We start from the raw sequence: 15,582 nt of genomic DNA, 5'->3' as shown, positions 1-15,582 counted from the left end.
TCTCGAAAATGACATCGAATCAGTGGTTCTTGACCGCCCCGCCTCTGCCGCCACTTCCAACGGCGATTACAGCCATCAAAAGCTCTGGTCAACCTCATCCAGCCGCATGATCCTCGGCACCGCTTGAATAATTTATGGAAAAACAGAATAATAGAACCCCCAATATTTGGAGATTAAGGTAAACATATACCTTTTCCCTTTTAATGTTGCTATTAGGATTCTTATCTAATACAATTGATTCAGCAAGCTCTTCGAGAGGGATTTCTGAACCTGAAACGAATAAGAATACAAAAACTGAAATTAAAAGAAACAATAATTTGCATGCTTGGTTTATTGTTATTCTCTAAGCTTCATTGTTTACTTGTTTGTAGGTGCTAATACTTGAATTGAGACCACAGCTTATGGAACTTCTGTTTTGTATTACAGAAGGAAGTGTATGAGAAAATGGTGAATCCTTTGGTTAATGACTTTATCTAGGGAAGAAGTACGATGTTGGATGCTTTAGGCCCAAGTGGCTCTGGAAAGACACATACAATCTTTGGATCTGGGAAGGACCCAGGTATGGCCGCATGATCCTCGGCGCCGTACGTTGCGGCGGCAGAGGCGCTGCACGACAGAAGCATACTGATGTTGCTTCCAAATCCACCATGGAGCGGAAGCCCAACTACCGCCATCAGAATCAAAGATCTGAATGCGGATCAAAATATTTTGGATCTGATAAGCTCTCGGACCTTCTCCGGCTGTCGGAGAACTCGGAGCATGAAGAGGATACGGAGGAGGTGCAACGGAAGGTCGAGGCGTTGGAGTGGTTGAAGGGCGTGACGAAGCGGCTGCTGAGCAGCGAGGTCCACTTCAAGCATTGCTGCTCCATTCTCTTTGTCATTCGCCATCGCCATTGCTCCTCCTCTCTCCCTAAACAAGCACAGGAAGGAGTAGGTATAAACCTAGGTGTCTTTTCTGGCAACAAAAGCTTTCTACCGGTCTGCAATAAGAGAAAATGACCTTTTTAACCCCTTCACTAACGCCTATCTAATTGTTGGTTCACGGAAGGACCAATGGTGGAACAAATCTTATAGTCAAGGGTTTATTTTGTCCAAATTAAAAAACGAGGATCAATTTTAGAAAATCACAATAGTCGTAGGACCATTGCTGGAATTAACTCTTATTACTGAGCTCGGTAAATATATGACTGTAAATTAAAATCAAAATTATAAGTGCTGCTAATCACGACATAATTCATTGGAAATGAAACACATGTAAGTGGACATATTTGCATGCATGTAATGACAATATATGCAAATATGTCCACTCAGACCGAAAACACCCAAAAAAAAAAAAAAAAAAAAAGACAAAGAGAGGTTAGGAGTTTAAAATTTTCGCTCATATAAAAAAAATTAATGACCCTGTTTGGTAAATATTTGTTAGATGATTGGGTTAGAGGATATGACTAGTTGATAACATTAGCTGATGGTAGAATGTGTTTGGTAAATTAGTTGTTAGTTGATAGCTGTTGGTATAACTTCTTTTCTCAAAAAGTTAATTGAAAAAATTGTTTTGAGCAGCTTTTTGAATTTTAACAGTTTGGAGTTACAAAAAACTGATTAATCAAACACTTATATTGATTTTTTTTAACCAAGTGATCAAATAAGCTAAAATTGACTGATAAGCTAATTATTTTACTAAACGGGGCCATTATGTTCATCACTTTACCTATTCAGTATATCTCGTGGTCTAATATATATATATATATATAATGGCCCCTTCAGCCAGAAGTGAAATTGTTGGTGAGATTTGCATTGTGATAGTGAATGTGGCTATAAATTGACATGGTCCATGCAGCATTTCATCAATCACTCTCACACAAGTCAAGACTTACCATTCCCCTCTCCCAATTGAGGTATGATTGGTATCCATCTTTAATCTATTCTTCTTTTTCTTGGTCTCAGTACTCAAAAAATAGAAAATGTGTGAAATTTAGGTTGCTTTTATTTTAATTCTTCACATTTTCATTCTGCTTTTTGTTTTCAAATTATTGGCCTAGCTCGAGAATTATAAAGTAAACTATTTTCTGTTTTTAGTTTTCTAAAAAAATGAATAATTTCTCCCATTATTAGTTCAACCACCTTTTTGTTTTTTTTGGTAAATTCACTCGTTTCGGGAGGCATGGGAATCGACCCAACGGGAATCATCACTTGTGGGAATCGAACCCAAGTTCTCTCGAAATTCTTCCCCACAAAGAGAGTTTACTTGTCACTTGAGCTACCCTATTGAGTTTAGTTCAACCACCTTTAAACCGATAAAGTCAGAAAGACTTGGGGTGTGTATGTTTGGTTAGCACATGAGAATCAGAATCGGAACATGAATCAAATATTTGATAATGGTAATGGATTTCGGTGAAACTATTTTACAGAATAATTATAGGGGTTGTATATGTAACCACCTGATTTTACATTTTAATGTTCACATCCAGGACAATACATTCAAATTTGACATTATATTCAAAAGATAGAGTCGTTTTCATAATATAACAAATTTTAAAAGTTTGTGCTATTTATGAAAAATGACCGCACTCATTTTTTACTTAATTTCTTATCTATTAATTTTGTAAATCAATGATTTGGATTTTGTCCACACATATGATTCTCGTTTGGGAGTGGTTCTCATATGAATCAGATTATATATATATATATATATATATATATATATATATATATATATATATATAATGGTAATTAATGCAGTGAATAATAAAATTGTAGGAGTTACATTATTGCTGAGTTTGGAGATAGCAGTAAAAATGGGAGGTAACGGCAAGCTAGTAACAATGGAGATTGGAAGTGATGGCATTGCTGTGATTACTCTCTCCAACCCGCCGGTAAATGCATTGACACTTTCCGGTAAGTAAACCACCTTCCATAACATCACTCTATATAACAAGTAGACTAAAACTATAAAACTGTACTTTTTTTATATTTGAATTTTACATTAAATGTTCTATATAACACAATAGTCATTTTTTTATAACGAGATAATATGTAATTATTATTTGAAGGTATCCACGGGATAAATTTTATTTTGTGACGTTAGTCGGCAAAGAGTTATGAGAAAGTAAATCAATTTAAGTTGCCTATAGTTGATATGCTAAAATAAGTAAATGAAAAATAGAAAATGATAGTTAGCTTATCAGCCAATTTTAAATTATTTGACCACTATTAGCTATTTGACTTGGTTAAAAACTCCAATATAATTATTTGATTAATAACTTGTTGTAACAGCTTAGTGCTCTAAAACGTTATAAATTTAAAAAACTGTTCAAAACAACTTTTTCAATTCACTTTTTGAAAAAGTCATTTTGCAAGTAATTAGCTATCAACTAACAGTTAATTTACCAAACATCTTTCTACAATCATCTAATGCTATGAAGTAGTCAAATGACTCAAATCCACTAACCGAATCAGCTAGCTAACACTCCATTATAATATTTTAGGAGGTGAAAGATCAAAGGCAAAAACTTGTGTGAGACCGTCTCACCATGAGACGGATCGGGTCGGGTCAATATGTAAATGTAACACTTATATGCACAAATGCCATACTTATATGCTCAAATGTAATACTAATCAGGAATAAAATTTTTGTTATTTATTAGGGTAAATGTAATACTTTTAAGGGAAAATACAATACTTTTACATTTCGATTTAAAAGTATTACATTTTTCCTCAAAAGTATTATATTTGCCCTTATAAGTGAGAGGCACGTGTCAACATTACTTATTATGAAAAATGTATTACTTTTTCTCTTATATAAGTAACAAAAATTGTATTTTTGATTAGTGTTATATTTGAGCATATAAGTGTGAGATTTGCACATATAAGTATGACATTTGCATAGTGCTTTGACCCGACCCGTCTCACGAATAAGGATCTGTGAGACGGTCTCACACAAGTGTGACCCAATATCAAAATACACTAATAGTTTCTGTTGCTGCTTTAACTGTTCCCTAACCGTTTTTTGATTTATTTATTATGGCATTAAAGACTTTTGCAATCCATTAAACAAAACTGTGCTTTGCTTTAACATTCCCGTCGATCGAAATCGGCATACTAAACTGGAGTTTCTCTTCGGCATTTTGTCAAACACCTTCTCGCTTCATCATCAAAGAAGATGACGCCTCCAAGAGTTGATATAGTCGGGCTAAAATGGCCCAACTGGTACTCCGAGTTTATCTATTTGTTTTGTTTCTTAGTTTCCCAGTGGTTTTTGACTTTCTAGAGGTTTAGAATGTGTGAATGCCTGTTGATATGGACAATAAACCTGGATTTGTGTGTTAAACATTTCATATGCGTTCATTTCTCAGCACTTTGAGTTCTTTCAGTTCAATCATTTCACATCTATGCTAACTTTCCGATGGTTGTGACGTTTATTGATCAATGGTGGGTAACAGTGATTGCCGAAATGAAGGAACATTATCGAGAAGCAATGGAAAGAGATGATGTCAAAGGAGTAGTCTTAACTGGTGAGTTTTAACATGGTTGTAGTAGGCGCTAGGCGCTAGTCGGGCGGTAGACTAGCGCCTAGCGCCTCTAGGCGGCGCCTAGGCGGTACCTAGGCGGTTCTAGGCGGCGACCTATAGAAACAAAAAATTAATTCATGTGTGTAGGTGTATGTTATATATTATATTATATATATTATATATATATATCTTACTTCTCTTACTTATATACATAAATAAATTTAAATATATATAAATATAATAATAAAATTAACAATGCCGACTCGCTCGAGTTAACTCGGCTAACTCTGTTGAGTTGGGCGAGTTAACTCGGCCAAATTCGGCCTACGCGGCTGCCAACTCAGCCTAGTCGGCTGAGTTAGGCGCTAGGCGGCCTCCTAGGCGGCCGGCCACCTAGGCGGACGCCTAGGGAGCAAATCGCCACGGTCTAGGAGCGCCTAGCGCCTAGGCACCCGCCTAGCGCCTAGGCACCCGCCTAGCGCCTAGGCACCCGCCTAGGCGGGGATTTTTGCAACAGTGGTTTTAAGTGGACATAGTAATGATCATGTATAGAAGCTTGATAGATGTAGCTATGAAAACATTAGCACTTCTTTGCTGTCACAGAACTTTTTTTCTTATATACAGAAGCGAAAATTATGTCTTAAATGTAATGGATACTGCCATACTAGTATTCCTTGGCATTCAACTTATTCCCAATCTTGTCAGGTCTCGTTTTATTGTGAGAGATTAAAAAAGCTCACTAATGTTTAATGTTTTATGAATTTATTCTTTACAGGCACTGGTGGTAAATTTTGTGGGGGTCTTGATGTTAATATTTTGCAGAAAGTTCACAGTACTGGTAGTCATAATTCACACATCTTGTTCATATCATATATGAAGTGTCATTTAATAATTAACTTTACTTTTTCTCTTTTTCTTTTTTTTTTTTTGCTCTACCAGGGGATATCATACATCTGCCAGACTTTTCAGTTGACCTTGTGATAAACACAATAGAAAGTAATGTGCTATTCACAATTACATATTTGTGATGAATCCTCTCAGTTGTCTACCAAATTTTTTGAGCAGTAGAGATGTTCGCTATCTTTTCTCATGTTCTTTTCTTACTTTTTGTTTGTCTTAGATGCCAAAAAGCCTACTGTTGCTGCCATTCATGGATTTGCCCTTGGCGGGGGCTTGGAATTGGCTATGGTTTGTTTCTAGTATCAACTTTAATGCTTGAATGGAATCTACCAAATTCTAGAGCTTCCAAGTTTTATGAGATTCATTTGTTAATTCCATATAGGCTTGCAGTGCTAGAATTGCAACTCCAAGATCTGAATTTGGCTTACCTGAGCTGAAGTTTGGAATAATTCCTGGTTTTGGAGGTATTGCTTGGATTGTTATCATTTTGTCATCCTGTGACGTGTTCATTGTTAATTTTAGATAATATGCAATCTTTTGCATAGAAACTTAGATTTTTGATTGTATGTTACAAGGCACTCAGCGTCTTCCCAGGCTTGTTGGGGTATCAAAAGCCATTGGGTTATTGATGGTAAGCCTCTTTAATATTAATGCCACAATTGGTACTTTCAGAATTTCAGTTGATGGTAACTTACCTTATCTGAAACTGCATTTTCAGACATCTAATGCTATAACTTCTGAAGAAGGAAAGGAACTTGGCCTTATTGATGCAGTTGTATCTTCAGAGGAGCTCATAGATGTTTCTCGTCTCTGGGCACTTGATATTATAGAAGGCTGTAAACTCCGCATCAATGTTCTTCAGAGGACTGATAAACTTGAACCCATCCACAAGTCTTCTGAGATTCTAAAAACTGCAAAACAACATGTAATGAAGACACATCCAAAGTTTCCTCACTACAAAGCTTGCCTTGATGTTATTGAAGAGGGACTTATTTCTGGAGGGTTTTGGGGGGTTTTGAAGGTGAAGTTTTCTATAAATACATCCTTTAGTTGATGGATACATATCTTTAAGTGCATGCAAAATTATTTGCATGTGTTTATTTGCAAAGAATCTATGTCTGCTTTATTTCTATTCTGGTTAGCAATTAATTCATATTACTACTTGCAGGAACGGGAGGTAATAAGAGAGTTGGTACTTTCAAAACCTTGTAGAAGTCTTCTTCATGTCTACTTTGCTGAACGTGCAACATCAAAGGTACAACCATATTTTTCATGCAAAAATACAAATGCAACATCATGGTTTCTTTCTATCAAGTCCAAAGCTTTTCCCCTGTTGTTACGCAAAGATAGTAGTGGACATTGAAAATTTGGAATAGAATAGTGATTATATTTAATTTTCACTTTCAAAGATAGTAGTGGATATTGAATAATACTCGGGAGAATATTACAACTCAAACAATATGCATCCATAGATATTTGGAAACTCAGAATACAAATTTATCTTCACATATTGGCCAATATAAAGACACATATTTCACTTCAAAAATAAAAATAAAAATTACTTCTGTAGAGCATAATACACAAACACATTCTTCTTACTTGATATCCCCTAAGTTCTCAAAAAACTTTAGTATTGTTAGTTTGTTACTTTTAGGCAATTTCTGTAGCTGGTTTATTCTGCTTAAGTATTAATTCAAAATTCCTGTTTTATGTGCAGGTTCCAGGTGTTACCATTGGCCAGTTTAAATTCCGGATAGTCGAGAAAGTTGGTGTAATTGGTGGTGGTTTAATGGGCACTGGCATTGCTACAGCTCTTATTGTCAGCAATATACATGTCATACTCAAGGAAATCAATTATGAATTTGTTCAGAAGGCTATAAATTCTATTGAAGGTTAGTATTCATCCATGGATATATGGATATTACTTTTGAGAACAGTAATATGCTTATTATCACCTTAATAAAATGGAATTTTCAAGCAAGACCAGGACTACTGTATGCTTTTGGATAAGAGGGTGGGAGAAGCTTCTGTCTCTTATATCATTGGCCTGTAGATTTCTTTGGGAAGGGCAGGGTGGTCTTCATAACATTTCTTATCATAAATAAATCTTTAACTTGTGAAATTCTTTCGAATTCACGTAACTTTTTGCCTTCAATAATTCACTGCCCAAGAAAATTTCTGTTTATACAATCATAATGTAACTGGTTTGCACTTTTCCACAACATATCTACATGTCCTGCTGGATTTGTGTGACTGGGTGATACATGGACTTCACTTATAATTGCATAGAAGGCATCCATGTTTAAGTTTTTGTTAATATTTATACAATGAAGTAGGGCACAAACCACTTCAAATCTTTTGAACACACACATGCTCATGTATAATATGTGCGCTTATGATGCATGTCTTGTGTTAATCCAGTTAATCTCAATGGCCTAGTAACAAGAGGTGAGCTAGATCTGAACAAAGTGAAGCGATCATTATCCTTTCTCAAAGGTGTTATAGACTATGAAGATTTCAGAAATGTGGATATGGTCATAGAGGTAAACCATCTTCCCTTCTCTCTCAGGGCCACCTTGACTCTGATACCCATGCACCTTTCTGCATTACCCTGAATGACATGACCTAAATACTATACTAAAAGTAAAACATCGAATATTGCTCATTGTAGACTTGTATGATCTATCTAAACCGCCTACTTCTTAATATTGGAATGTGTTTAAAGATTTCATCTTCTTATTTCTGATCATCATTTATTGCTGTCAGGCTGTACATGAGGACCGAGACTTGAAACAGTCAATTTTTGAAGAAATTGAGAAGATCTGTCCTCCTCATTGTATCTTGGCATCAAATACATCCACTATTGATCTTAATGAAATTGGAGCAAGGATAAATTGCCAGGACCGTATTGTAGGAACACATTTATTCAGGTAGGAAAGGTCTTCTTGTCATATCTATGAACATTTAGAGGAATTTATGCATTGATTAGCCTAGGAAGCTGATGAAAGTGTTATTGTGATTGTACTTAATGCAAATTTTAGTAACATGACTGACTTGGTGAATTTGGTCTTTACCTGTGAAGCAAAATGAACGTATTGTGGCTTCTTCTTTTGTAAGAAACAAAAGAAGTGAATACAAAACAATTAGTTGTCAAATAATTTTTTGTATTTCACCTGTCAAACATATTTCTTCATGCTCTGATTGCTTGGTCATTTTCTCCTTTTCTTAGTCCTGCTCATGTCATGCCACTCTTGGAAATTGTGCGATCAGAAACCACTTCTAACCAAGTGATACTTGATGTTCTGAAAGTCTCAAAAGTCCTGAAGAAATTTCCTATAGTGGTTAAAAACTGCACTGGATTTGCTGTCAATCGAACCTTCTTCCCATATATGCAAGGAGCAGAGTTGTTGGCAAATTTGGGAGTTGATATATTCAGAATTGATCGAGTGATCAGTGAATTTGGCATGCGGATAGGCCCTTTTCAGTAAGTAATCTGTTCTTTCATTATATACTATATTCTACATGACAGCTTGGAATTGCATAATATGAATTGCTGTTTTTCACTGAACTGTTCCTCAATAATATCATAATACGATTTTGTCATTTTGAATTTGCAGGCTTTTTGATTTGTCAGGATACAGTACATTTCTAGCAGCTGTAGGGCAATTTGTTGCTGCATTTCCTGATCGCACTTTCCAGTCTCCTTTAGTTCAACTTATGGTTGAAAATGGGCATTCAGGTAAGTAGGCTTTTTCTTAAAATTTTCATAGGCAAGGAAGAAGAGAAATCTAAACTTCATATACAAGTTTATCCTCAAAAGCATAAATGTGGTGTTTAAAAAGATTTACCATGTTAAATGGTTTAAGCACGTTTGTATCGTTCAGCAACATGATCAAGCTAGTAAGCACTAACTAAAGTTTCATTTTGTTTCTGTTCTCAACAACACCAAGGCCTCATTTGCCTTTCGATTTCATTGAGGTATTTTATCACTCTATGAGATTGTTGAGGAAAATAATTAATGTTGGCATTGCAGGCAAGAAGGATGGAAAGGGTTTCTACCTATATGTGAAAGGAAAGAAGCCAGAACCCAATACATCTGTCCTGCAAATCGTTGAAGAATCTAGAAGGCTCACGAAAATTATGCCAGGAGGAAAGGTATAAAACATTTCTCAATCACAAAACATTGTATACATCTGTCATGATACATTTGTTTTTCAGTACTATTGACTCTGTTACAATACAATATCTGTTCATAATTACTGTCTTGATACATTTGTCTTACTGCAATTTGCAGCCAATATCTGTGACAGACCAAGACATCCTGGAGATGATGTTCTTTCCAGTCATAAATGAGGCGTCCCGAGTGATTGAAGAAGGGATAGTCGTCCGAGCTTCAGACCTTGATATTGCTTCTATCCATGGGATGAAATTCCCTACAGAAACGTATAGACTATATTACAGTGATGGGATTCTTCTCTTTTAAAACCTTAGCTTCACCAAAGACCAAACTATGATGCCTAAAAATAAGGCAGAATGTGACAGACCATAATAATGTTATATTTGTTCCATCTGGTTTGGTTAAATGGATAAATATTGAGTTTGTTGTTTTGGTTTGTTGCAGTGGAGGCATAATATTTTGGGCAGATTCAATTGGACCAAAGTACATATGTTCAAGGCTAAAGAGTTGGTGCGAGGCCTATGGTAACTTCTTCAAGCCATCACAGTTCTTGGAAGACAGAGCTGCCAGAGGCATTGCATTGGTAAATTAATTAATCAATTAACGAAATTTCAGAACCATTAATTGTTTTAAGCATGGTTAGAAAAATCACTTGGCGCTCGGAGTGCTTAGGCGGCGATTAATCGGCGTTTAGGCGCTTGTGTATTATTTTTTAAAAAAATTGTTAAAAATTTCTTAATTTTTTAAGACTAATAATTATAAACTATTTAATAGTTAATACTAAAATATTAAATATTAATTAAAAAACAATTTAAGATTATTTCATTCAGAACGATATTGTTTTGAGTAAAATAATATTTTTTTAAAAAAAATAATAGCTAATCGGTCTATTAGGCAGCCTAATCGGTGCCTAGGAGGCCTAGTCAGCACTTAAGTAGCCTAGTCGGCACTTAGGCGATCCAGTCGGCCACCTAGCTGGCCGACCGCTTAGACCACCGATTATAGTGACACGCTAGGTGGTCGGCCGATGCTTAACAGCTCCTTGGCGTGATTTTTGCAACACTGATTTTAAGTCTATTTATCATGCACATATAATTAGGTGATACAGAGTGGATTTGTAAGTATATGTTTCCATTCTTTACTATTGCAGGGGGCACCGTGCAGTTGAACTTTCGTTGAATCCTCTATCATTGAGACCCCAGAATAAATTTCGAGTTTGGTCCTTCAAGTTTTATTTTAGCTTCAATTTGGTCTCAAAAGTTTCAGTAATCTTAGTTAAACTCAAAAGCTTTTTGGGCCAAATTTTAAATTTACTCATATATGGGAGGGCTATGCCCCATTGTTCTGTAATAACTCTACATTTTCTGGATAATAAAATCACTTCAATTTCCATGAAAGAGAGATAGTTATTCTGGTCGAATAGCAGCTCCTAATCCCCCCTTTTCGTGTTGGTACTTTTATTTTAGAAAATACTAACTATACTTTCAGAAATATATATTCTCATCATATTATCAGTATTGATGAGATAGGGAGAAAAAAAAAAAGAAAAAAAAGAGAGATATTTTTTTTAAAAGTGAATATCTTCTTAAAAGAATAAACAATACAATAATTTTATTCACTTTTACGTAAGTTAGTAAATTAATAATATTTACAAGTTTGAAATGTAAATATTGCACTATATTGTTCCTATTACACCTGATAAAATTTTAAAACTTTTTTGTACACAATTTATCTTTTTAACCCTTAATTTATGCGCAACTAACAAGTTTAATCCCTAAAGATCAAATTTGACATTTTTAAGTAACCTATAGATGACATAAATAGTTTTTGGGGGACTAAAATCGTTATTTCTCACATTACTTAAGGGTTAAAATGGTTACGCATATAACTCAGAAGTGACTCTCCTAAATAAGACGGTATAACTGAAAGATCAAGCCAACGACCATGTAAGCGGCACGAAGTGACTCTCCTAAATAAGAGGTCATAGATTCGAGCTTTAATGGAATTAATACTAACTCTTTGTACTTCCTTCAGTAGTACTAACAAAAGATAAAAATATATATATATGTTTCCATAAAAAAATACTGCATACTCTTATTACTCAAGTTTAATGTTTTTTAGAAGTAGCCAGGCAAGTTTAGCACTTGGTCACTCCTTTTTGACCTCAAACAAAGATTCTTTCCGCTATAAATGTTAAAAAAAGGAAGAAAGAAAGAGAGAGATTAAAGTGTTTGACTTGGTCCCAACATTATTAATCTGCAGATATTTTCGTACTGTATTTCAGTTGACGTGACATGATGAGTGTATACCAATTTCTGTAACTTTATTCTGTGTGGTGCCTAGCTAATAGCGCTGCCAACTCGTAGCCTTGTAGGCTTGATTGTAAAATCTCTCTTTAATCAATTCAAGCTTTGCATGATCCCAAGAATTCTGGAAATGAGACTAAAGTATTAAAGAGCAATCATAATAGAAAAATCCCAAAATGAGATTTTTAGTTAGATTTACCATTAACTTTTGAGGAAAAAAAGCATTTTTTTTTTTAAAAGCAAAAGTTTTAAAGTCGTTATAAACAAGTGGTCATCCTAAGTTACTCTGCAAACGTGCTAGTGACTTCACCTTAAAAACTATAAACATGTGTAATACTTATAAAAAAAAATCTTGAATTTTTTCTCTCCTTCTCCCTTTCACTATTGCTCTAAGCATATGTTGTCTAAATACATGGAAGAATCAGAAAGGGCTATATACCATTTATTCATTTAAAGCATATGCTTGAAGCAGAATAAAATACCCCCTATAAACTTTTACTAGCTAGGTTCATCCTAAAATCATAGTTAAAAGAAAACAATATATGCTCATCTCAAGGAAATGGCTTAAATTAAACCACTTGTACTATGAAAGGATAAAACAAGTGTCTCAACATAACTTATCAATCAACAATAATGCCTACCAAGCATATAACAATGAGCTGAGTGTAAAGAGAGAGCTTTTTGTGCACAGGTATACAACTAATTGATAAAAACCTGGGTCACAATTTACCATCCCTCAAGATTTTAAGGATGGGTGTCCGGAAGGGTTCAAAATAAGTTCGATAAAGCTAACAATTCGGTATGAATAAAAAAAAAAAAGAAAAGAGTGAACAGCAGACCTCTTGGCCTTATTGCTTTCTTTCAGATCAGCTCAGTCTCAATCCAGGTAATCACAAATTTCAACTTCCTGACAGATCCAGAACAGAAGTATGGTTCCTGCAGTCATATTCAGATTGTTAAAATGTGATAACCAGTAACCATGTTATCTGTTTGCGAAAAAAAAAAAAAAAAAGTAACTATGTTATGTAAAAGAATTATACGAAGTATTAATCTAAATTTGGCAGACTGCTTATTCAATTGCTGTACTGTTTTCCACCATTGTTGGAAAACTGAAAAGGGATGGGGGGAGGGGCAATTGAAGTTGAAAATTACTCATGAAGGCAATTCCTTGAAATTGGGAATTTCCCATTTCAATCTACCACATGTCACAAGGTAGGGTGAAAAGCTGATGCAAGTGAAGACAGTTAAGTGTTTGAAACTTTTTACCTTACTAAAGACTGGTTTAGGAATTTCCCATTGCATTACAAACTTCCAGTGGTGTCGTTTCAGGTATCACAGAAAGGGGAACTGTAAAAAAAAAAGTCATAGACCCCAAATACATACTGTAACAGTTCTCCAATTTAATCTCCAGATAAAGAGGTGTTTCACTTTTGATGAAACACTTGGAAATAATAGAAATAAGAGACAGAATTTGGATCAATCCATGTTAGTAATGCCATAACAGACCATGAATTAATATAATATCTACCACAATTAAAGCATTATTTGCAAATGAAAGCTGATCAGATTTCTACTTTTCTTTAACAAAACACAGGATTTTTCTGAAAATATTGCTACCAAACCTAAAAGATAGATTTGAATGATTCTGAAACTTCCAAATAAACATATAGTTCAAATGCACCTCATACCTTCTACAAACAAATGCAGCCTATCTAATTCCTTAATTTTAATATTTTTTTTCATAATTCTTCTCATTCAATTCATTGTCTGATCTTCTCTTCTGCAGATGTTTACACTCCAGCAAGCACTTTCACATTCGATTTAAAGCAGGAAAGTCAAATCGCACATATTTATTAATGTACGGTGAAAATGCGGATAGTAATGCGTGTTTTGTTATGATTATTTCACTCTATGCATTTGGAAATTAAAATTAGTTGGAGCTTAGCTTGTGTGTGAAGTTGGAGCTACCTTCATAGGAAACGATTGCGGAGGAGCTCTACAGCGGCGGCGGCGGCGGCGGAATCAATGGCGGCTTGCTCCGCCGTCGTGGTGACCGGTGAGACGAGTGGAGATCGCCGGTTTGGTGAACAGTAGAAAATGGAGATTTGAAAACTTTGCAGTTACAGCGCGAGCTGTGTGTGAGCTCGCACGTGCAAACTATATTAAATGAAAAATTTTACTTTTTTTTTTATTTATAAAAAGTATATTTCATAAATTATATTATATACTTTTTATTTTTAATTAATTATGATATTATATTTTGGTCATCATGCCAAACACATTGTGCTCAAATGACATGTAATGACTCTCCTATATGAAAGGTCAGTGGAGTCCGTACGTATTGACTCTTTGGAGTTTTGAGTGTAATTCTAGAGAGACACTTTCTTTGGAGTTTTGAGTGCAATTTACCTTTTTATGTGTTTGAGGAGTTCGTAAGGCTGCTCACATGCTAGCTAGAGAGGCGCTTTCTTTGTCTTATCTAACATGTTGATTGTGATTGCTAAACGGTCGACGAATAAGGCTGCTCACATGCTAGCTAGAGAGGCACTTTCTTTGTTTTTTTTTTTTTTTTTTAAAAGTAATATGGACTCTGATCTGTTACAATGTAGTACTTGTTCATACATACTTTTTCAACCTACTAAAACAAAAGAGTCAATACCCATACACTAGGGTTTAAACCTGAGATCTTTCATTTGAGAAACTATGTCGTTCGACCACAAGGTCTTTGGCAGATACTTTCTTTGTCTAATTGTATAAAATGAGTTGATCATTCCCTTTGTTAATGTTTTGTCTTCAAACCTTAGTTGAATGCATCATTCGTTTTATTTATTAAATAAAACATGTTGATTGCGATTGAACCTATAAGTAGCATGCACTTCTTAAACAAAATTTCCCAAATGAAGTAGGTCACAACTCCCAAGGGTTGAGGGACTTTTTGTTTTTTGTTTGGTTGATGAAGCCATGTGATTGAGAAACAATGTAAGAAACTAAGAAATATAATCATGAAAGAAATTGTACAATATATATGTATTTCGATTTTATTTTATACTCTACTATAATGTTTTATATATTGATCGAACTTGGTGAGAAGGCAGTTATTTTTTTCTCCTTATTTCTTTCCTTTCCACACAATCAACCCAAGTCATATAATTGTGGAAGTATTTTATTTTGAGAATACGATTGAATTTTCTTTATAAAAGAATTGCACACATTTTGTCTTTCACACTTCACCAGTAACCCCATCTTGTTACATACAACGAATCCAAGTGAGTCTTGGTTGGACCCAATTCTTTTAATTTAAGAGTTTGATTTTATTATATATATACGAGCTAATAAAGTTAGGTCTATAACAAGAATTCAATTGTCTATTGAAATGAATGGTTCATATTATTTTAGTTTAATTTAATTTTTTAAATTATTTTTTTACTTTACCTTCTATTATATCATTTATTTTTTCTAAATACCCGCATTTCCTTAACTATTTATTATTCTTTAACTTATTAATTATAAGAAAGGTCTTAGGTTCGAACCACACCCGTTGACATGCATAATTGTTGAACATATATTATAACAATAATATAAAATTTAACATGAACTTTGGTCAATTAATTAGCAGACTATATACCTAATACTATATAGTAAGTATGTATATAATTATTTTTTGAAAAGTACGAATTTAACATTAATTT

The 15,582-nt window shown here is 34.4% G+C and overlaps 1 protein-coding gene and 1 long non-coding RNA gene across 2 annotated transcripts; one reads left to right on the top strand and one right to left on the bottom strand.

Annotated features, from left to right (window-relative positions):
• The first annotated feature begins 2,778 nt into the window (after window positions 1–2,778).
• On the top strand, window positions 2,779–10,973 carry LOC116007124 (peroxisomal fatty acid beta-oxidation multifunctional protein AIM1-like). Its single transcript, XM_031247724.1, has 18 exons — window positions 2,779–2,897; window positions 4,442–4,513; window positions 5,286–5,348; window positions 5,450–5,506; window positions 5,631–5,698; window positions 5,793–5,874; window positions 5,986–6,041; window positions 6,129–6,431; window positions 6,579–6,665; window positions 7,128–7,302; window positions 7,832–7,953; window positions 8,177–8,340; window positions 8,640–8,894; window positions 9,028–9,149; window positions 9,444–9,565; window positions 9,705–9,853; window positions 10,032–10,170; window positions 10,738–10,973. The coding sequence occupies exons 1-18, from the start codon at window positions 2,798–2,800 to the stop codon at window positions 10,753–10,755; spliced, it is 2,154 nt and encodes a 717-aa protein (XP_031103584.1). The 5' UTR covers window positions 2,779–2,797; the 3' UTR covers window positions 10,756–10,973.
• Window positions 10,974–12,548: 1,575 nt separating this feature from the next.
• On the bottom strand, window positions 12,549–13,959 carry LOC116006001. Its single transcript, XR_004095015.1, has 3 exons — window positions 13,862–13,959; window positions 13,160–13,240; window positions 12,549–12,829 (listed from the first exon to the last, which is right to left on the bottom strand). It is a non-coding gene; the product is annotated as an uncharacterized LOC116006001 (long non-coding RNA).
• Between the last annotated feature and the right edge of the window lie 1,623 nt (window positions 13,960–15,582).

Source organism: Ipomoea triloba, chromosome 15 (assembly GCF_003576645.1).
Source record: "Ipomoea triloba cultivar NCNSP0323 chromosome 15, ASM357664v1".
Taxonomy (NCBI): domain Eukaryota; kingdom Viridiplantae; phylum Streptophyta; class Magnoliopsida; order Solanales; family Convolvulaceae; genus Ipomoea; species Ipomoea triloba.
This window is presented reverse-complemented; position numbering and strand designations above follow the sequence as displayed.